At 35.6% G+C, this 24,972-nt stretch overlaps 1 protein-coding gene across 1 annotated transcript; it reads right to left on the bottom strand.

The window, feature by feature from the left end:
• Positions 1 to 712: 712 nt before the first annotated feature.
• Positions 713 to 14,812, bottom strand: LOC130051449 (neuronal acetylcholine receptor subunit beta-3-like). The gene is made up of 4 exons (XM_056153388.1): positions 14,566 to 14,812; positions 9,360 to 9,454; positions 1,449 to 1,629; positions 713 to 1,137 (listed from the first exon to the last, which is right to left on the bottom strand). Exons 1-4 carry the CDS (start codon positions 14,804 to 14,806, stop codon positions 713 to 715), a joined length of 942 nt encoding a protein of 313 aa, XP_056009363.1. The 5' UTR covers positions 14,807 to 14,812.
• Positions 14,813 to 24,972: the final 10,160 nt, after the last annotated feature.

Genomic DNA, 24,972 nt, shown 5'->3' with positions numbered 1-24,972 from the left:
TTTTGGTGCCACACCTGCTGTGACACGGGACCTCGGTTTTTGCGGTCTCATCCGAAGGACCGCCCCATTTAATCGCATCTTACGACAAGCAAGGGGTTACTGAGTACCTATTTGAACCCGAATCCCTACAGGATTACATGGTGCATTTATTATCCAACTCGGAGATTAAATAAATAGGAAATAAGCTTGATTACTTTTTAATCCGGTGGAGTATATTTTTATTGTTTGCAAAACGTGTATAGCTTAATTATATGTAATTACTTGATAAAAAAAAACCCACAATAAATATGGTATTATCCAATGGATACAGCACACATAGCGTTAAGTATTTTGGATGAAAAAAATCTCTTTTGCTAAACTAACTAAAACCTGATGAGGGCTGTTAAACAAAACGTTACATAACTTTGCTATTTCTGATAATGTTTACCTAACTATCATAAATCAAACAACATCCATACTCGATACTTTAGAGTAATACACATGTAACACAAATACTAGTACATGTATCTGCTTAAATATGTAGACATACTGTAGTTTTTGTACTAGTGCATGTATCTGCTTAAATATGTAGACATACTGTAGTTTTTGGTAATACTATAAAAGGGTTAAGGCAAACATGAACAGTATGATTATGTACATTTGATTTTAATATTTTCCAATGTGGAAATTTCCAGGTGAGCACACTACATACTTGATTAACAACAAGTAAAATCTAATGGTTGATATACCCAAAGAGAAAAACTACCAGAAAGAGAACTTGTTCTATGACTGTGAACAGAAAGAATGCCCTGAAAAAGAACTCATCAAGGAAAACGGTTACTTTCGGCCAGTCAGGAATAGTTTTTTCCGTATTGACTGATGTAGCGGTATTTGACATGATCTCCTGTTTATTTCCGACGTCTGTTTTGATTTTCTTTTTGGTATCTAACTCTGCTACCTCTACACATGCAATGTTGTGAACTTTTGCATAAGATGCCGATTTGGTCACTCCAGCAAATTTTCCTAAGAATCCGTTGTACTTTTTCTGGATCCATGATGGCACTGGTTCGTCTTCTTTTTTACAGTGACAACGAAGAACCATAATTGATGCTCCTATGGACAGTGTTCCTGCCGTTAATGTCAATAGCAAGTAGATAGCTGAAATACCAATATAATATTTGTAAATTCTAACATGAAAGGTGAAGATAACGAACAGTGATCAATCTCATAACTCCTATAAGGAATACAAAATAGAGAGTTGGGCAAACACGGACCCCTGGATATACCAGGTGGGGTCAGGCGCCTAGGAGTAAGCATTCCCTGTCGATATTTAAAACCTAGACTAAAATACTGTAGTCTACAATAGGAACAGTTAAAATGTTCAGTGGTTCAGATATTGTAAAAAAAATCCAATTACATACATCTACATCTTCATTTTAGATACTAGTAGATCCTTGAAGAAAACCTACACAATACTGAGGTGGTGAGGGAGGTGGTCGGTAAATTTGCAGAAACAATGGTTAGGTAGACTGCGTAGGCTAGTAGCACTGTCAGAGAAAACCCCATCCTCTCTCCACTGTCTGGTGGCAACTTGAACGCCATGGTAATCAGGAAAGCCAGCATCGCACATGGTGTAACAGTGTTAATTACCTAAAACCAATTTAATGTTTCAATTATAAATAAACAAAACTGATACTTTAGAATATACGATTTTTGTCATCTGCTTCCACGGAAGTGTACTATACATAAGAAATACTTTTGAAAACATATTTACCCCATACCATTTGTGACATTAAAAAGGGTCAACATAAAAATTTAGAATGTCTTTAATGACTGTGGAAAAATTGGTGATACTAGTGCACCCAGTATAACGTCTATCAATCACAGGGTTCAAAGGATATTGAGCGGACAATATTTGGAGTAGTTTTGACCTCTGACCGTCGATATAAAAAACAATAGAGGTCATCTACTCCTGAGGAGGTATCAGTGTACTAGGTTTTACATGTACGTCTATCAAGCAAAGAACTGTCAAAATATTGAGTAGATAATATTTCCTTATATTTGAAATAGTTTTACCCAGACCCTAAAATCGATAGGGAACATCTATTCCTTACGGAGTGCCAGGGCATTAAGTTTGATGTTTGCGAAGCAATCATAACGAATTCTCTAGATATTGAGCAGACAATTCTTCCTACATGTATGACCAAGGTAGTGTTACTCATGATTTTGTGACCTCAAAATCAATTTTGATCATATACGTTTTAAGGGGTACCAGTGTACCAAGTTTGAGGTCTATCCAACAAAGAGTTTTAAAAATACACATCGGACATTATTTTCTTGTATGCGAAGCAGTTCGATTCTTGGATTTGTGTACCAAATTTAATATGTTAATCACAGGGTTGGAAAGATGATGATTTGGCAATATTTTCTTGCATCCGACCTCCATTTGTAGCTTAACTCCTCGCCCCTTGTGATCGCAAAATCAATAGGGTTATGATACTCTTTTACATGTACGAATACCAACTTGTGTACTAAGTTTGATGTCTTTGATGCAAAGGGTTTTCGAGTATTGCGCAAACAATATTTTCTTATTTCCGTCTTGACTGTTGGTTGGCCTTGTGGCATCAAAATTAAAACACATTTATGACATAATTCTTTTGTTTTCAGAGTCCTATATTTCTAAGACGGGACAGGTTCTAGTACAATATTATTGTGATGACTCGAGTATTAATGTGAGGAGTCCAATTATTAATGCTAATATTGGACTTGTCGCAATAATACTGAGCTCGTCAGTAACAAAGATTTAGGTCACATCAATCTTTACAAAACGAATAACAAAGGACACACAGAAGAAACGTGCATTTCATTTGAAAACAAAAATATACGCTGTAATCCAAATCAAGAGTAGGAACTGATAAAATAACAAACATCACATAGTGAAGCTGTCAATGAACAGGAACCTATAATTAATACATTAGCTTCTCAAGAACAGCGAAATTTTTTTTCAGGAATTTCAATTTGAATCCAATGGAAGGAGAAAAAGTGTAGGGACAGGTTAGTATCCCAGCGATAATTTTCATGGAATATCGATTATCCGAATTACCGGTACTCGACGTAAAGACGTTGCATTTTCCGAAACCGGGAACTGAGGTACAATGTTTGACTGAAATCATGGAAACGGTCACCTATGAGTCCATCCTGTCTGATACAATCATAAATATTAAATGAACACATGTCAAATCTTTTTAACGCACATGCGTATAGTTATCGCAACGATGAGTACAATGTTATCGGGGTCCAATGATGGGTTTTTCATTCAAAACAATAAACACCTGTTTTTAAACTATGATATCCATTAAGCACCCGTTGTCAGTTTTGACAATAGACATGCATTGTTTTGTTTAAAAAATGTTTGAAGACAAAACTCAGATGGTCTATGATAATTAGATATTGAGCAGATGATATTAATAATAATGTCTTAGGTCCGGAGTACTTTGATCCCTGACTTTGAATCAATAAAGGTTATTTACTCTTTAGAGATTATCAGTACACTTAAGTTTTAAGTGAAGGTTGACTCTACCGACCGGCAGGTGCAAACCAACCAACCCATTCTTTTCCAAAAGAGAGGCATAAAAATACTGCTTAAATATTGTTTACCATAGTAAATAAAAGAATCAAAAGTTTTTACCGTATAGTAAATCAAAGTTTAACTACATTGATATAAGTTTTTTTTCCCTATAATATAAATCAAAGATTTTACTATTATAGTGGATCAGAGTTTTCAATGTTTATTTTATTGACACGTTCATTCTATTACGATGAATTACTGAATGTGTACTCATTTTTAAGGGATTCATATTTTAGCGCCTTTTAGTGGTAAATCAGAGCTCTTATTCATGGTTGCGCTAAAACTGTTTACTTATCCATTATCATAACGTTGAGGAAGTGATAAATCAGGATAACGCCTAATATTAAGACTTTTGCGAGAAGAGCTGACGAGCATAGTATACAAAAACTCTTTCGTGACATATCAGTATACATGAATTAAGTGATTAACCGATAATGTTCAAGATGCAATGTACAGAAATGTTCAAGTTGTCCAAACATTATACAGTTGTAGCTTAGCAACTGATTTATAATGTACACATGAACTAAATGCATGGTGTGACTTAAATAAATTCACGTTAGTGAATATTTTAAAAACATGTATTCATTGTTTTAGAATCTGTGATACTTTTACAAGAAACGTTATATATGAAGTTTTATCAATTAAATTAAAATAAAAATCCGGAAAAAATTAATATATAATCTGGAAAAAAATATACATTTTAACTATATAGAAGAATACGGAATTTCGGTATGAAATTTGACAGTTATGTGAAAAAGTTATATACAAATTGATAAGACAACAAAGTTTCTATGTATTTTTTAAAATTTATTTTTGACGGTAAAGTAAGGTACCCTATGAAAAAAGTTCTATACCTTTATTCATATATATAATAATTAGGCCCCCAACCGATACAAGTGCCTGTGACTTTGACAGCCCATCATGGACTCCATGCCACAACATCGGAAGTATTTCCAGGAAACGTGAGAGTCTGAAACATCCACCACTGATTCTGATGATGACAGTAATCATGACTCCGAACAATTAAGAGAATCGCTTAGAGCAAATTCAGCTGATAGCCTCTTATGAATACTGATAGACGATGGACATCCAGATTTGACAGTTTCTTCAAGGATACTATTCAAGACGCCAAGGGATGTTGATTTAAAAAGGATTTCCGACATGGAATACTTCCACTTAATTTGGTTTACAATGATTTGTGATGCATTAAATAAATCATATGAATATGAACAAGAGGCCCACAGGCCTTATCGGTCACCTGAATACTAGTGAAAAAGCATCACTACTTCCATGGGCTATGAAATCTAGAAAAAAATTCCTGTTCTGAATATCTAAGCTAAATTCTAATGTTCATCAACACTATAAACAAGATATGTTCTTAAAACTTTACTGCCCTCAAAAGTGCATATACTGATGAAAGGCTTTAAATAATAGGCGTATTAACATTAAAACATCAAAAGATATGACTAATCCTAAAGTCATAACCCTGGGTTATGAAATTCACCAATTTTTTTTGTATATCCTTTTCTGCTATTCCTAAGTATGCATTTAGGTTTTATACAGTATCAGCAAACTTACACATACATGCAAGGTGAAGATAACGAACAGTGATCAGTCGCATAACTCCTATAAACAATGCAAAATAGATAGTTGGGCAAACACGGACCCCTGGACACACCAGAGGTGGGATCAGGTGCCTAGGAGGAATAAGCATCGCCTGTTGACCGGTCACACCCTCCGTGAGCCCTATATCCTGATCAGGTAAACGGAGTTATCCGCAGTCAAAATCAGTGTGCCAAGAACGGCTTAACAATCGGTATGAAACACGTCCAATGATAGGTTGTATTGACGAACTAGATCGTTATATCGACCATAGAATTTGCGAAATGCTGACTTTAAACGAGACTGTTGAAACCCCTGTACCATCAATTTGTTTGTCAATAGCTTACCTCGATTTAAAAACTGACTATACGCAGAACAAGCTCTTGCATATCGAATCAGTTGAGATATAAACACCATATGCAGGTGATAATGGAATATTGCTACATAAATATGGGAAGCTGACGATGGAGATGCATATAGGTTTTTTTTTGTTGGTTTTTTTGTTACACGTGTGCGGTTCTTGAGAAGAAGATTTTTTAAAAATTAGTATTTTGCCCCGCCCCTAAGGCCACAAGGGTGCAGGAATCCTTAAATTTACGATTTATGTCCCCCTTGTTCCAAAGATGCTTCATACCAAATGTGAAAAGAATTTGAATGATAGTTATCAAGAAAAAGTTAAAAATGTCTATTGTTCACACATTTCATAACTGACCATTTTGGTCCCACCCTGATACCAAAACCCCTACCTACCCCTGGGATCATCAAATTTAAAATGTGGGTAAAGGACTACCTGCTCTTTCTAAATATCTATTTAGTTTCAATATAGTATCAACAGCACTAAAGAAAATGTTATTTAAGTGTTTTATACATAAACACTATATATCAAGTTTGGCCCTGCCCTGGGGTCAGAACCCCTACCCCAGGGATCATGAAATTTACAATTTTGGTAGAGGCCTCCCTGCACTCCATCACCATACATTTAGATTTTCTTACACATGTCCAGTTCTTGAGAAGACGATTTTTGAAAATTTATCAATTTGGGGCAGTTTTTGCCCCGTCCCTAATGCCCCAGGGGTGCAGGGATTCTGAAATTTACAATTTTTGTCCCCCTTGTTCCAAAGGTGCTTCATACCAAATATGAAAAGAGTTGGAATGATAGTTATCAAGAAGAAGTTAAAAATGTCTATTTTTCACACATTTAATAACTGATCATTTTGGCCCCACCTTGATACCAAAATCCCTACCCTTGGGATCATCAAATTTGAAATTTGGGTAAAGCACTACCTGCTCTTTCTAAATATCTATTTAGATTCAATATAGTATCAACAGCACTAAAGAATTTAAGCGTTTTACACATAAACACTATATTCCAAGTTTGGCCCCGCCCTGGGGTCAGAACCCTACCCCGGGGATCATGAAATTTACAATTTTGGCAGAGGCCTTCCTGATCTCCATCACCATGCATGTACTTTTTCTTACACATGTTCAGTTCTTGAGAAGAAGATTTTTGAAAATTTGTCAATTTTGGGCAGTTTTTATCCCACCGCAAAGGCGCCAGGAGAGCTGGAGACCTGAAATTTACTATTTATGTCCCCCTTGTCCCAAAAATACTTCATATCAAATTTGAAAAGAATTGGACTGGTAGTTAAAAAGAAGAAATTCAAAATGTTCAATTGTTAACGGACGACGACGGACAACAACCGATTATATTATTTAATTAGTTATTATTATTACAATATAGGATAAAAATATTTTATAATTACAGTACAAAAAAAAAGAATTCTTGAAAAATGTTCTATAAAATATTCAAAAATCATAACATGAAAAACGTTACAAAACGTCTTTGAAAACACTATTATAAGATTGCAGTCAATGTTCTTTGAAAACGCTATTATAACATTTCCGTGACCATAATTTTTACGTTTTCAAAACATTTCAGAATTTTTTTTTCAGTCTCTTTAAAAGATCGTTTTTATAACAATTTAAGAACGTTTTTTGTGCTAGCTGGGTATATAGTGTTTATGTGTAAACCATTTTTAAAATTAGCATCTTCTTTAATGCTATGCCGTTAAATAATTTAAATGAAATAATTCCAGTTCAGTTAAAAAGGAATTATTTCAATAAAAAGAATTGTTTTATATAATAGATAGGTGTGAATATTGAATTAGATTCACGGCGTCCATTAGTCTGGTATCTATCCCCGCCAAGTTCTGTTTTCATGTCAGGATTGAAAACGGATTAATCGGAGGCGGGACAAGACTAAGCTTTCATAATGTACTATATTTACGTCCAGTATTCGTGTTTATTATAAATGAAGACCAAATACGTACTTGATATTGGATACAATAAATAAACATAAACATCAACGGGGTTCGGATAGACTGCTGCATGCTTTACATGTACTTGGCTACGTCCACAAACGAAAATATTTGAAGTTGCAAGTTTTCGGTTCACATGGGGCTTTAATGAAATTTTGGACGGAAGTAAAGTGGAAACTATATGAGGAATTTTTTGTTTTATATTTTGAGGTGACGATGCAAGAATACAGTAACATAAGGCCTCAATCGTGCGCAGATTTTTCTGCGCCGTAAATTGGAAGTTTTTATAAGGGATGGCTCTGTAGCTCTCTGGTATGTCACAGTATTTTTCCAGAGATCTGCATTAATGTAGATTACTAGATGTACATATAATTCCGAATCGTCGGTATGTTTAGCATGCTTTGTGTTGTACCTGTGTGTTTTGATTGAATAAAGTTGCTGTATAACAACTTTATACAGTTTTATAATAAAACGCAAAGCTCCTGCATAATAAACTTACATTCAATTTATCATGACGCATTGACTTTGTAATGTGTAAACTTGATTCAACGTATCTGTGAAAGTTAAAATTTTACACCTAGGTGTGCCTGCAAAAATGAAAGGATTTAATAACCTTAACTTGGTTATTATTTTTTAATAAATGTCAGATAAATGACAAAAATTCAGATGGCTTGAAACGTATCATGCCTACCGTAATAATATTGTAACGTGAAGCGATCTGAACACGCTCGCCGTTGCTTAGAGAGAGACTCTACCACAAAACTAGAAAAGCTAGCTGACAAGCGAGGCAGTAGAAGTTCCCTATATACTGTCTGCTGCACCCCCTCCCTCCACCAGCTTAGCATGGGTCCTCTCTAATTGTTTGGCACCTCTTCAGCAACGGCATCAGCCCTTCACGACAAACACCGTCGTCCTCGGACGAAACTACGTCCGTATATGGACACAAAGTTTCGAAGAGATTCTACCTGAAGTAGGCCTCCTATGACACTCCAGATTCACTACGATGCACCATTTTCTAACGTGCATCGGTTTGAACACGCTCGTCTTTGCTTAACTTGTGTGCTCAAGAGAGAGCCTTTACTACGTACACATCACCAGAAAAGCTAGCTCACTAGCGAGACAGTAGAAGTTCTCTATATACTGTCCTACATCATCAGAAAAGCTAGCTCACTAGCGAGACAGTAGAAGTTCTCTATATACTGTCCTACATCATCAGAAAAGCTAGCTCACTAGCGAGACAGTAGAAGTTCCCTATATACAATCCTACATCACTAGAAAAACTAGCTCACTAGCGAGGCATGTAGAAGTTCTCTATATACTGTCCTACATCACTAGAAAAGCTAACTCACTAGCGAGACAGTAGAAGTTCCCTATATACTGCCCTACATCACTAGAAAAACTAGCTCACTAGCGAGACAGTAGAAGTTCTCTATATACTGTCCGCTACTCTATATACATGTGTATACCAACAATTCTATATTACATATATTTAAAGATATTGTACTTTCATACAATATGCAAGTCATTCGTTTTCTGTAAAAGTCCACTAGCTTCGGTTACACAAAATTTTAAATACGTTAAAATAAGAGCACACACATTATCGAATATTCAAAATACAATTTTTCATTGTAATAAATCAAGACATCATTATAAAAACAAAGTTTATCTAAACAATAATGTAGTGGTGTTTTAATACCTGTACAGATATAAGTACGGCATCATGATGTACTGTGTTGGTGCATTATTAAATTGTCGCAGTTGATAGTCAAATGAATACGTTGCAATATTATTACAAACACTCTATTTTTCCCAAATAAGAAAGAAAAAGTTACCTGAAACAGTGGTCTCCGTTTGAAGTACATTTTAAGAATAGCGACAGGGAATGACGTGGAACCACGATAACTCACGGATGTTGTGATTTCGTAATCTAAAAATAAAAGCACTGTCTTCAAATCATCAGCCGCTAGTTCTGTGATACATTACACTGTTCATTCCAGATTGCTGACTGATTATAACATCACCGGACTGGTGGAAAGAGTAGAATTAACGAGCTATAACTGTGTTGATTGCACCCCTCCTAATGACCCTCTATCAGCTCACAAAGTTTGAAGTGGATCAGTCGAAGCACGCTCATAAAAGAAGAGGAAAAATAAGAAGAAAATAATAAGAACAAGAGATGTTTGTAAAACACATATGCCCCCCATGGTGCAAAATTGAAAAGGGTTATACACACACACATCATTTAATTGAGAGTAGTATCATCAATTCAAAATATTGAGCAGACAATATCTTCCTATGTCAAGAGTGGATTGACCATGTGACCTAAAAATCAATAGGGGTCATCAACTCCTGAAGATGTACCAGTGTACCAAGTTTGATGTCTGTCAAGCAAAGGGTTCTCAAGATATTGAGCGGACAGTATATTCCCATGTACAGTTTAACCCTTGACCTTTGACCACGCGACCTCAAAATCAATAGGTGTCATCTTCTCCTGAAGATGTACCAGTGTACCAAGTTTAATGTCTGTCAAGTAAAGGGTTCTCAAGATATGGAGCAGACAGTATATTCCAATGTCCAGTTTGACCCTTGACCATGTGATCTGAAAATCAATAGGGGTAATTTTCTCCTGAAGATGTACCAGTGTACCAAGTTTGATGTCTGTCAAGCGAAGGGTTCTCAAAATATTGAACGGACAGTATATTCCTGTCTAGTGTGACCCTTGACCTTTGACCATGTGACCTCAAAATCAATAGTGGTCATCTTCTCCTGAAGTCGTATCAGTGTACTAAGTTTGATGTCTGTCAAGAAAAGGGTTCTCAAGATACTGAGCAGACATTATATTCCCATGTCAAGTTTGACCCTTGACCTTTGACCATGTGACCTCAAAATCAATTGGGGTCATTTTCTCTTGAAGACGTACCAGTGTATCAAGTTTGATGTCTGTCAAGCAAAGGGTTCTCGAGATATTTAACGGACAGTATATTCCCATGTCCAGTTTGACCCTTGACCTTTGACCATGTGACCTCAAAATCAATGGGGGTCATCTTCTTCTGAAGATGTACTGGCGTACCAAGTTTGATGTCTGTCAAGCAAAGGATTCTCAAGACATTGGATGGTCAGTATATTCCTATGCCCAGTTTGACCCTTGACCATATGACCTCAAAATCAATAGGGGTCATCTACTCCTTAGGATGTACCAGTGTGCCAAGTTTGATGACTTTCAAACAAAGGGTTCTCAAGATATTGAGCGGACATTATATTCCTATGTCCAGAGTAGATTGACCCTTGACCTTTTGACCTGAAAAACAATAGGGATCCTCTTCTACTCATAACTAACCCACATATGAAATATCATTATCATCAAGTGAATGGTTCTCAAGATATTGAGCGGACAACACATGGTCTACAGACCGACCGACATACCGACCGACCGACAGGTGCAAAACAATATGCCCCCTCTTTTTCAAAGGGGGGTATAATAATAAGAAACGGAGCAAAAACCATATGTCTCCGACACTTTGTGTTCGGAGACATAATAATAAGAAACGGAGCAAAAACAATATGTCTCCGACACTTTGTGTTCGGAGACATAATAAGAATAATAAGAAACGGAGCAAAAACAATATGTCTCCGACACTTTGTGTTCGGAGACATAATAATAAGAAACGGAGCAAAAACAATATGTCTCCGACACTTTGTGTTCGGAGACATAATAAGAATAATAAGAAACGGAGCAAAAACAATATGTCTCCGACACTTTGTGTTCTGAGACATAATAATAAGAATAATAAGAAACGGAGCAAAAACAATATGTCTCCGACACTTTGTGTTCGGAGATTTGTGTTCGGAGACATAATAATTGGACAAAAAATATCCGTGTACCCCCTCCTTCCACTATAATAGTCCGATTATCATTATATCATACACAGTGTATCTTCTATGGCTACTATTTCAGCAAGCATTCTGGGAGTATTGCATAGCAATACATAGTCCCCTACCGGAGTAAAAATTATTGGACTGCATCAATATTCAAAGCTCTTTATGAAACCAAGGTTATGGTAAAAGGGAAGATTGGGACACCAAGATAGGAATGGTTGGAAATCAACTACTATTCAGGTACAAAGACTAGATAAGGAGAACTTCAAAATCGATCTGTAACTTGTAATGGCAAAGCAATCATCATGATGTACTGAATATCAAATGAATATCTGCAGGCACACTAAAAAAAAGTCCAGAAAACTGATAATTCATGTTATTTTTTTAAGTCCAAGGGCCTTAACTTAATGAAAAATCAACGGACCGAGACGAAACTCGAACTTGATCTGTAACTTGTTATGGCAAAGCAATGTACCAGATATCAAATTAATATCTGCAAGCACATCAAAAAAGTCCGGAAAACTAATAATTCATGCTATTTCTCTAAGTTCAAGGGCCATAACTTAGTGAAAAATCAACGGACCAAGACGAAATTCGAACTTGATCTGTAACTTGTTATGGCAAAGCAATGTACCAAATATCAAATGAATATCTACAAACATGTCAAAAAAAAGTCCGGAAAACTGATTTGCAGGACTGACGGACAGACAGACGGACGGAGCGCTAACCTAAAGTCCCCTTCGACTTCGTCGGTAGGGGACTAAAAAGTAGGAACAGTAATGCTCGATCGCGGTAATTCAGAGGTAGAACGTTCGCTTCGTGACAGGGTGGTCGTGATTTCGAGTATTGCTCGTGCCTTGGTCACTTCAACCCTACGTTATAAACATTGGTAGTGATTACTCCTTCACCAAACGTTCGACATTTAAATGTGAGAATCACGGATCTTTCGGATATGACCTAACAACGGAGATACTGTTTCGCGACAGGCGTTAGTATGTTAAAGAACCCTCGCTGCTACAGTTCTGAGCGCTAACCATAGTTACTTCGGTAGAGTCTATAACATAACCCAGTCAGAATTCTCGGGGAATATAAATTCCGATCTAAGAGATTTCTACACAACAGTAAGGTGGCAGGGGACAGTTTCTTTGGTTTTGAAACATGTGGATAGGGGGTATACACCAAAGTCAGATTATGACAGACTAATGAAAAATAATATTTCCCTTTTATGTCAATACTTGTATTTCATATTAGTGTAGTTAATAAATTATGACCCTAAATTACATGTAATCTATAAATACTTGTGCTAGTGCACAAAACATGCTCTGAGCAGGTTCCCCTTTTTTGCTTTGATTTTCCCTCATTTGGGCTAATCCGCACAACTCCCACACCATCACAGTACCAAACATGGGGATTTAGACACTGTGCATAATCAAGAACCCTATCTGCCCTTCTCAAAAATCTACCTCTCATATGGGGCCATCCACCTTCCCTCACAGCTACAGACCTTTTGCTAGACCCTGCATGTTTTTACCAGAATTTCTTCAGCAACTGACCACGTGTCTTAGTTTCGTATTTGCACCCATCTAAATGCTAGGAATCATGGTGACACCTACATGTTGTATATCAAACATTTTTATTAAGCACTCAGCTACATTTGAAATGCATCCTAAAATTATTGTATACATTTTTACACATGTAATATCACTTCAAATATGGGGTATTTCCATTTTTTGAAAAAGTTGACCGGGCCTATAGTGCGAAACTGTCCCCTGCTACCTAAACAGTATAACGATTTTGATAAATAGAAAAATTGTCTTCCTGTTAACAAAAAGTTGTTTTACAGGAAGATATTTTTATTATATATTTAAAACATTAATAGTCTGTGAGTAGCAACAATATATTATATTTATTGCCTCAAAGTTTCTTCTAGATAGACTGCGTGTGACTGAATATTAGAATTTTATATGCGTACCTATTTTTATTGTTTATCCCTGTATTATAATTTTTCATATAATAGATATAGAGACAATCTCTAGTTCTTCATCGCTTTGAAAACACATTTAGACCTATATATTAACGAGACGTACATGTATAGGAGTCTACGTAATGTCACCTTGATACATGTACACTCATTTTAGACCCTAACCCAGTCAGAGTAAAGCATACATACTCCAGTCGTTTTAGACCCTAACCCAGTCAGGGTAAAACGTAATCCAGTCATTATAGACCCTAACCCAGTCAGGGTAAAATGTAACCCACTCATTTTAGACCCTAACCCAGTCAGTGTAAAGCGTAATCCAATCGTTTTAGACCCTAACCCAGTCAGGGTAAAGCATAATCCCCTCATTCTAGACCCGACCCAGTCAAACGGATAATTTGTTTTCCCGAGAACTCTGACTAGGTTATGTTATAGACTCTACCAGTTACTCCATCTACAGATAGTGACGTCTCAAGTCTCGTAAAACAATCAAATCATCAAAACAGGAACGGTATTGGCACTTCTAAACTTGCCAAGATAGCATTGCACGGGGACGTGCTCTATATATGTATTTCGTGCTTCCTTTTCCTGCTCATCATTTTTTTTTTTAAAAATCGATTCAAAACTTTTGTGGTACACAAATTCTATTAATATCTAAACATGTCAGAAGCTACATTTCAATACCTGTATATTTGTATTGAACTTTTTTTTATCAATCATTAATGTTTGTAAAACATTCAATACGATCAAGTAGCTCAATATACCAATACTTACAATCAAGGTTGCAATGTGAGGAAACAGAAATAGACCAAAGCTTACGTCATTGATGCATGTAGCACATGAAAAAGCAGACACCAGTGACTGATCTCATAATCATCAGACTTTACATGGATAATGCTCAACAATTCAATCTTTTGTCAAGAATTATATATAAGGTATATGGCTTAAATTAATACATACTATTGTGTAGAATTTATTTTGATTAAAATCTTTATTTTCATTTCGCATCCCCAACCGAAAGCAACAAATTCATAACATGTCCTGCTTCGTCATCACACAGCCATCATTTAACTTAACACCTATCGAATGTGTTACCATCAAAACAAAATGAAATAAAATTAAAGCAAATATTTCAGTTTAAGGGAAAATAATCTATTAAAAGATACTCGTGTATATGTACATACTTTTATATACCCATCCACCATTCTCGTTGAAAAACGACATATCCAGACCCCCGTCGATCCACTCCAGACTAATCTCGTCAACTGTATACGCCCAGGCTGCTATTTGTATTTCGCACTCCTGCGTATCAAAGGGATAATACGTGGCATCGGACTCGCAGTGTGTGGAGTATACGTCTATCGGGTTGTATACACACAAACCATCGCTCAGAATCCGGATTGGGTTTAATGAATTGGAATCCATCAGGATAGAAATACTGCTGACTCTGTTGAAAATGATTTCTGATTTTCAATTACAGTTTACAAAACTCGTGTTCAGTTAGTTAACAGTTGTTTTTTCCCCGTATTTAATGCTTTGTGAAGTTCTTTCATGCATCGTACAAGAAGCATTGTCGTTAACCATGGAGTCTGATCCTCTCTGGTCATCTCCATGTATACCTTTGGCAGATTGTGTATTTACTGAAATATGCTGTCGAGTATTGGAAATTATTTCTTGTGTGTTATGTGGCACCCGTCTACCCATTCTGTTGTCAATTGCGAAGTGTAAAAACAGAGTCGCGGGGGATGGGGACTAGACTAATGAAAGCCGTGATTCAAATCTATTTGATAAACAATTTTGTAATCGAACTTGGGTAATTTCATCCAAAATATTCAACTAAAATTATTATTGAGATATCGGTTCACATAGACAGTATGAGTATAAGGAAATCAATTACCGGGGTCGATTTGACTTGCGACCAAATATTATTGACAAAAAGATCAATAAATTTGAGAACACATCATCTGTAAGAAAAGAGATGATTGACCTAAAGAAAAGAATGGGTGAAATGGAATCATGTTTGTTTTTGACGAACGATAAACTTGGCAGTTGTGAAAAAGCAGTGAATCTTATCGATGATGTAAAACATCATTGGAATAAAATAGAAACAGGAAACTTTGAATTACAAATGCATGTAACAGGACTTAAATCACACATCAATGAAATCAAAGAAAATCAGATAGACATACAAGATCGTAGCATGAGAGACAATATCATTTTCAACGGGATGGACGAAGTACCCCAAGAACCCAATGAAAGCTACGATGAAGCACTTAAAAACATCATATCAGACACTTTGAAAATAACACACCATATCCCGTTTCATAGAGTTCGTCATATGAGTAGAAAAGTTACTGGAAAATCACGCCCAATTTTTGCAACATTTTTGAACTTTAAAAACAGCGAAATTGTCCGAAAATCAGCGTTTACTACTTTGCGGGGTGAGGAGAACCGAAGATTTAGCATCTCTAATCAATTCCTTAAAGAAATAAACGAATAAAGAAAACAAATGTACCCTTTTTACAAATCAGCAAAAAGCCAGAACAAAAAAAAAAAAAGAGCACATCTTGTCTATGACCAATTTCTGTGGAAACGAGGGGGTTATTCATATTCGGTCTTTCCTATCCCCCTCGTCTCTGTCCAAGCCTTCATAAAGTATGTGGGAAATCAGTCGCGCTTCGGTTTGAACTTATATTAGCTTTCATTTGATGTGAATCGTTCGAAAACTTACATAAATCAATTCATGAATGATTTTGCCGCAAGGGAATACAATTGAAATCATTCAATTCCACACTAAAGCAACGATAATCGTCGTCATTTCAAACAATACATCCTTTAGCTATCAAATTCGCCTCCATGATAAACAATGACATCAGCGCATGCGTCACTTCATTTTGTAAAACAGCTAGAGGCCCAAGAGGAGTGAAATGCTTTACTTTAGTAAATCGCACAAAAATTGAACTCTACGTAGACGGTCAACTCTTCCATCTACCACCAAAATCTCAGATGGGCCCACGACATCACACCGACCTTGACCCGCGCCTTCCAACGAATTCAGGCTATGTACCGTCAAAACTGGTTCCAGACTATATATATAGTTGTGTTTTGCTATTTGACCTAGTTCTAGAAAGTGATGTTTATTTCATTTACACCTGTGACCTGGATTGTTCTAAAGCTTGCTATTTTTAGTTGTAAGATTATATAATGGTTGCATCATGGTCATTCAAGATTGTACTAGAAAGTTCATTCCCATTTTATACAAACTGAAATTCTTCGGATAAAAAAGCTCTGGTTAGACATTTTTCTATTCATTTGGATTTATATACTGGGAACTACGATTTTGGATTATTATTTTTTCTGTGTTTTGATTTATTGGTCAACTACCGTAAGTTAATATTTTGCTATTGTAACAACTTTCTTTCAATTCTCAATTGTAAATAAATCATATTGTTTAATTGCTTTTTCTTAGTAAATTCTAATGCGCTACATTAAGGGTTTGTTCTGACCCATAACAATCAATATATATATATATATATATATATATATATATATATATATAAACTATATATAACTTATACGGTACCAATTTTGATGCACCAGATGCGCATTTCAACAAATAATGTCTCTTCAGTGATGCTCAACCGAAATGTTTGAAATCCGAAATAACAATGAAGTTTTACAGCTATTGTAGGGAAAACAGTGTGCCAAAAAAGCGGAGTCAAAATCGTTTATGGATAAGAGCTATGCGTGAGGGATATATATTACTGTATATATATATAAAAGCACTAAGTTTCAACAACACCCGATACCTAAAAGTGTCGGATCCACAATATGGATACAAGGTCAAATACAAACAAATATACAAAGTACTAAAATGACCAACAACACAAACACCCGGATTGTCAAATTTTCGGGACGACCTGTCCCTTCCTCGGGACAAACGAAAAGAATTGCATAATGTGGTCAATATTAACAGAGAATAATAACAAAAACTACATATAAATACATGTTGTACATCTAGCACTATAACTACACTAATCTACAAACGTATTACATATTTTTTGGTTTAAGGCTTGCCAATTAATGTTAAAAGCGGAAAGAATTAGGACATGCCCTAGTCGTCCAAAGATCTGATCCAAAATGTACGAAGTAATAAAAATAGACTTAATTAATCTCAGGTGGAACGAGTTTTACGTTGATAAATAGTAAATCTAAGTGGTACCCAGAGATATTCTATTATAACTATGCATTAAGAATAAATAATTTATAAATAATAATAAAACACAAGAGGCCCACAGGTCTTATCGGTCACCTGAATACTAGTGAAAAAGTATCACTACTTCCATGGGCTATGAAATCTAGAAAAATTTCCTGTTCTGAATTCTAATGTTCATCAACAGTATAAAACGAGATGTGTTCTTAAAACTCCACTGCCTTCAAAAGTGCATATATACACTGATGAAAGGCTTTAAATAATATGTGTATTAACATTAAAACATCAAAAGATATGACTAATTTGGCCTTATCCTAAAGTCATAACCCTAGGTTGTGAAATTCACCATTTTTTGTACATCCTTTTCTGCTATTCCTAAGTATGCATTTAGATTTTATACATTATCAGCAAACTAACACATAAATACTATATATACTAAGTTTGGTCCCACCCTCGGTCAAATCCCTTACTCTGAGGAAAATCAAATTTAAAATTTGGTAAGACTATCTGCTCTATCCATTTAGTTCAATTTAGTATCAAAAGCACCCATTTAGTTCAATTTAGTATCAAAAGCACTAAAGAAAATGTTATTTAAGTGTTCTACACATTAACACTATATAACAAATTTGGCCCCGCCCTGGGGTCAGAACCCCTACCCCAGGGATCATGAAATTTACAATATTGGTAGAGGCGTCCCTGCTTTACATCACTATGCATTTAGTTTTTCTTACATATGTGTGGTTCTTGAGAAGAATATTTTTGAAAATTTGTCATTTTTGGGCAGTTTTTGCCTTGCCCCTAAGGCCCCAGGGGTGCAGGAATCCTGAAATTTACAATTTATCTTGCCTTTGTTCCAAATATATTTCATACCAAATTTGAAAAGAATTGGAACGATAGTTATCAAAAAAGAAGTTAAAAATGTCTGTTGTTCACACATTTAATGACTGACCATTTTGGCCCCCACCCTGATACCAAAACCCTACCCTTCGGATCATCAAATTTACAATTTTGGTAAAGGACTACCTGTTCTTTCTAAATATCTATGATAATTTACTTTCAATTTAGTATCAATAGCACTAACGAAAATGTTATTAAATGTTTTACACATAACCTGCATATGGTGTTTATGTATCTCAACTGATTCGATATGCAAGAGCTTGTTCTGGGTATAGTCAGTTTTTAAATCGAGGTAAGCTACTGACAAACAAGTTGATGGTACAGGGATTTCAACAATCTCGATTGAAGTCAGCATTTCGCAAATTCTATGGTCATTATAACGATCTAGTTCGTCAATACAACCTCGCATTGGGTCAAATGCTGTCTGACGTGCTTCATACCGATTGTTAAGCCGTTCTTGGCACACTGATTTTGACTGCGGATAACTCCGTTTACCTGATCAGGATATAGGGCTCACGGCGGGTGTGACCGGTCAACAGGGGATGCTTACTCCTCCTAGGCACCTGATTCCACCTCTGGTGTGCTCAGGGGTCCGTGTTTGCCCAACTATCTATTTTGTATTGCTTGTAGGAGTTATGAGATTGATCACTGTTCGTTATCTTCACCTTACATAAATAAATACTATATAACAAGTTTGACCCCGCCGTGGGGTCAGAACCCCTACCCCGGGGATCATGACATTTACAATTTTGGTAGAGGCTTTCCTGTTCTACATCACTATGAATATATTAGTTTTTCTTACATGTGTGCGGTTCTTGAGAAGAAGATTTTTTAAAAGTGGTCAATTTTGGGCAGTTTTTGCCCCACCCCTAGGGCCCCAGGGGTGCTGGAGTCCTGAAATTTACAACGTATGTCCCCCTTGTCTTAATAATGTTTCATGCCAAATTTGAAAAGAATTGGACAGGTAGTTATGAAGAAGAAGTTAAAAATATTTAATTGCTAACGCACGACGGCGGACGAAAACCAATTGCAATAGATCACCTGAGTTTACTCAGGTGACCTAAAAACTAATTATAATATCAATATATGTATATAAATGAACACTATGTAAATAAAGTATAAAATAAGAAAAGAACAAAACTTTGAAAGAAAAATAACAGGTTTGAATAAATAAACAAAGTGGAAATACTCAAAATAAAAATGTATCTATTAAAGGTTCTAATAACACGTGTTCGTGTTTATTTATACCTGTAATCTATTGGGTAGTCTAATTGACACCTTGTCAGGTGACATCTAGATATCCATTACACGGATTTTAACTGACCACCGTCAGTGAGTAGAATTTTGAAACCATTCGAAGGCTCTTTTTAGTGCAGATAACTTATGCCCCACTCACCCGCCCTTGCCTTACTCGAGTACTTGGATTTATCATTTTAAAATGTTTTATTTTGTAGAAAGGAAGAGAATACTGTGTGAAGAATTGTTTATGTATATCAGTGTTTTTTGAGTAAACTGCACTTTCATAGCGCTTCATATCCTAAACTACGTGTTTGTGTTTATTTTATAAATTATTTATGTTCGTTTGAGTAGAACGGATAAGAACATAAACAAAGAATAAAGAATAAGCAGCCTAGGACATATATATATATATATATATATATATATATATATATATATACATGTATATATATATATATATATATATATATATATATATATATATATATACATATATACATGACATTCAAGGCTGTATCAGTGAGGATTCTTTGATGTGTTACCCTTATCGTGTATTTATGTGTAACTAAAATTGTTCCTGTTTACATGTTTTCTATGTTGTAATTTTCAACTGAGAAAAATAAAATTCATTCATATGTTTGTACGTCAGGTATGTTGTTTTAAGATGAAATCCGAAAGACCCTCGGTTTTCACTTTAAATTCCGGGCGCTTGACGAATGAATATCCACTACCTAATATGTTAAATGTCTAGATTTTGTAATATAAAGCATCTTAATTTTGCATAGTCACAAAGTAACTTTTAGTTGACACATTTACCCAAAAAATGCTTGAAATGTGAAAGATATAATAAACTTGGATCGATATCCATTTCTTTTGAAAATATCGTAAACAATAACATATTGCAATCTTTGTTTACAAAACAAATAATAAACTCTCTAAAATGAGCTTCTGTGATATTGTATAACCTTAATTTTTTATGTGAACTCTTTTAAATACATTAGACAGTAGATTTTGGTTATTAAAAGTGAAAAAAAATTGGGGGGAAATCGTGAATCAGTCCCTTTAAGTTTGATACGACATGTACAGAGGAGAGGGCCATTAAGAATAATTGGTACCGTATTAAGTTTTACATTATGACCCCTGGGTCGAGGTCTCTGCTGGTGGACTGTTAGTCCCCGAGGGTCTTTACAGCCCAGTAGCTAAGTACTTCGTTACTAGTACATATTGTAGCTTGAAAATACGGATGTATATTTAACTGCAGTAATAAAATTTAGAAATTCATTTCAAAATTAAGGATTACATGATTGTATCTCCCTCATGCATAGCTCTTATCCTTAGACGAATTTGACTCCACTTTTTGGTACTCTGTTTTCCCTAAAATAGCTCTAGCAAGTTTATCGTTATTTCGGATTTTAAACATTTCGGTTGAGCATCACTGAAGAGATATTATTTGTCCAAATGCGCATCTAGTGCATCAAAATTGGTACCGTATAAGTTTTACATGTAACATATCAAATTCCTTCAATTTAATTACATGTACAGTACCGATGAATTTGATTATTATTAATAAGAATAAAATAATAATTAGCAAAGGATCCAAAATATCCTATTCCAGTAACATTATAAAATCTACTCACGAATTTTCTATTATAAGAGTTGGAAACCACATATAACTCTGAGTAGAAAATATTGTTGGAATGTCCGCGCTGTAGGTTGGGTTATTTTGCCAGACCAACCGGCTGTCATTCCATTTCTGCATGAAATATACAAGCAAATTTGATTAAAATGAATTACAGTGTAGGAAAAGAATTGCTTGCTGTAAGTACATTTAAATATATCTCAATAACCTATACCAAACTATTTTAGTAATTGTTATACATCACGAGAAAGACATCTGTCATGTAATTTTCATTATCTTATGAATAATTAATTTTTTCTCTCTATTTTTACAGATTTTATATCAATTTCAGAATAATGCTAAACTTACAAAACTGAAAAATCCTGCCATACTCATACTTTGGTCAACAATCTCCTGCAAAATAAGTTAATCATTGTATTTATAAATATAGCCAGCCATTGGTGAAAAAAAACCTGAAAATAAAAAGTATCTTCCCAAATGTTCAATTACCTTGAATTGAACTGGGGTTTTAATATGGCTATTGCGTATTCAATTGATTGTTTTGCTGTTTTCCGCCACACTCAACAATTTTTCAATTATCTGGTGGGGCCCAGTTTTTAATTGGTGAAAGAGGGAACCCAGGAACAATGTACCTGGGAAGAGTCCACCGACCTTCCGAGAGGTCAACTGAGAAACTTTCTCACTTGCCGGGTCGAGCGGGATTCGAACCCGCGCCGACCAGAAATGAGAGGCCGTGTGGTTTTGAGCGCGATGCTCTAACCACTCGGCTCTATTGTGTATTCGAGAAATCAAATCAGTTTTTCAGATAAAGAGCATCATGGAAAATATGTCGGCAAAGCAATTGCAGTTCATCCATATAACGCCATACTCACTGAAAAAGATATTTCTTAAATATGGAAAGCCGTAACGTGCCCCCACATCATCAATATTTTTCCTTATATAGAATATCGAAAGCATAATCTCTACCAAAAATTAAACTTCGTCTTATCTGCTGACATTATTATAATATCGCAGCGATCATCATAACCTCTCCCGATTTTCAGAATCCCGTGGGGATCCCAGGTTAGAATAGGTCCTCAGTACCTCTTGCTTGTCGTAAGAGGCGACTAAATGGTGCGGTCCTTCGGATGAGACCGCAAAAAACGAGGTTTCGTGTCACAGCAGGTGTGGCACGATAAAGATCCCTCCCTGCTCAATGCTCATAAGCGACGAGCATAGGCCTAAATTTTACAGCCCTTCACTGGCAGTGCAATCTAATTAAAATTAGATCTTTGATCCGCTCATGCAATCGCTACACAAAGCGATTGCATGAGCGGATCAAAGATCCAATTTTAATTAGATTGCTGGCAGTGGTGACGTCTCCATATCAGTGAAATATTCTGGAACGGAAATTATAATTTCCATCACCAAAAGAAAAAAATATTGTTCATTTAGCTGACATTATAAGTACTGTGTATTGCCGCAATAATTATAAACGGTAGAGTCTGTAACATAACCCAATCACGGTTTCCGGGAAAATTATTTCCGATATAGTTTTCACGTTTACAATTTTCTTGAAACACTGAACCCGATTGTATTTTTCGTGACATTGAGGCGGGAAATCCAATATTCAGGTGTATTTTATGAAAGAAAGTTGGGGTATGCCGAGTTGTTTTCTTTAATATCTACTTTTCATTTCAGCAACTGTAAGAAATGGATGAAAAAACTAGGTATGAGTGTTGTATCAAGAAAATTATGAAATACATGTAGTTACTATGCGGTATTTTCGGAAGTGTAGGAATTAATAATTTTATGAAAAGGTGTTACAAAGGATTCCTTTAAAAAAACAAGAGACCCACAGGCCTTATCGGTCACCTGAATATTAGTGAAAAAGTATCACCCATCCTGGGGTCAGAACCCCTACCCCGGGGATCATGAAATTTACAATTTTGGCACATGCTTTCCTCCTCTACATTACTATACATTCAGTTTTTCTTACATGTGTGTGGTTCTTGAGAAGAATATTTTTGAAAATTTCTCATTTTTGGGCAGTTTTTGCCCTGCCTCTAAGGCCCCAGGGGTGCAGGAATCCTGAAATTTACAGTTTTTGTTCCCTTTGTTCCAAATATGTTTCATACCAAATTTGAAAAGAATTCAAATGATAGTTATCAAGAAGTTAAAAATGTTTATTGTTCAAACATTAAATATCTGACTATTTTGGCTCCACCTTGATACCAAAACCCCTACCCCTGGGATCATCAAATTTACAATTTTGGTAAAGGACTACCTGTTCTTTCTAAATATCTATTTATTTGCAATTTAGTATCAATAGCACTAAAGAAGATGTTGTTTAAGTGCTTTACACATAAACACTATATAACAAGTTTGGCCCCACCCTAGAGTCAGAACCCCTACCCCGGGGATCATGAAATTTACAATTTTGGTAGAGGCTTCCTCCTCTACATTACCATGCATTTAGTTTTTCTTACATGTGTGTGGTTCTTAAGAAGATTTTTGAAAATTGGTCAATGTTGGCCAGTTTTTGCCCCGCCTCCTAAGGCTCAGGGGTGCAGGAATCCTGAAATTTACAATTTATGTTGCCCTTTTTCCAAATATGTTTCATACTAAATATGGAAAGAATTGGAACGATAGTTATCAAGAAAAAGTTAAAAATGTCTATTGTTCACACATTTAATAACTGACCATTTTGGCCCCACCTTGATACCAAAACACCTACCCCTGGAATAATCAAATTTACAATATTGGTACAGGACTACCTGTTCTTACTAAATATCTATTTACTTTCAATTTAGTATCAATAGCATTAAAGATGTAATTTAAGTGTTTTCCACATAGACACTATATTACAAGTTTGGCCCCGCTCTGGGGTCAGAACCCCTACCTCGGGGATCATGAAATTTACAATATTGGTAGAGGCCTTCCTGCTCTACATCACTATGCATTTAGTTTTTCTTACATGTGGGGTTCTTGAGAAGAATATTTTTGAAAATTGGTCCATTATGGCCCTCCCCTAGGGCCCCATGGGTGCTGGAGTCCTGAAATTTACAATTTATGTCCTCCTTATCCCAATGATGCTGCATACCAAATTTGAAAAGAATTGGGCAGGTAGTTCTTAAGAAGAAGTTAAAAATGTTCAATTGTTAACGTACGACGCACGACGACGGACGAAAACCCATTGCAATAGGTCACCTATTGTTTACTAAGGTGACCTAAAAAATCTCAACATCTTGATAAGACAAAATTGTGAAGACATTATGCTCGGATTCAATTTACTCTTAAAAAATGGACGTGGAGTGACAAATATCGTCGCGTGTTGAAAGTTGCTTGTTGTCTTTCAAATCAGTAGTGACGCTTGGAAAGACCTGTTTGATGCAAGATCAACATCACTCGGTGGGGACGTGACGTCTTCCACAAAATTGGACAAGTTGTTGCAGGAGTATGATTATGCAACTTCCTCCAGGTTCCGTTGTTTAAAAAGTTCTAAACAATTTGGAAAGGATCTAGGTAAGATCTTGTTGCTGTATCTTATTTTCAAATGCAACTTTGGCGAAATTATTAAATTTCTTGATTCTTCTGTAAGTTGTAACCATTTTAGCTCACCTA

Source organism: Ostrea edulis, chromosome 2, assembly GCF_947568905.1.
Source record: "Ostrea edulis chromosome 2, xbOstEdul1.1, whole genome shotgun sequence".
Lineage (NCBI taxonomy): Eukaryota > Metazoa > Mollusca > Bivalvia > Ostreida > Ostreidae > Ostrea > Ostrea edulis.
Note: the sequence above shows the minus strand (reverse complement) of the source record. Positions and strands in the feature narration are given on the sequence as shown.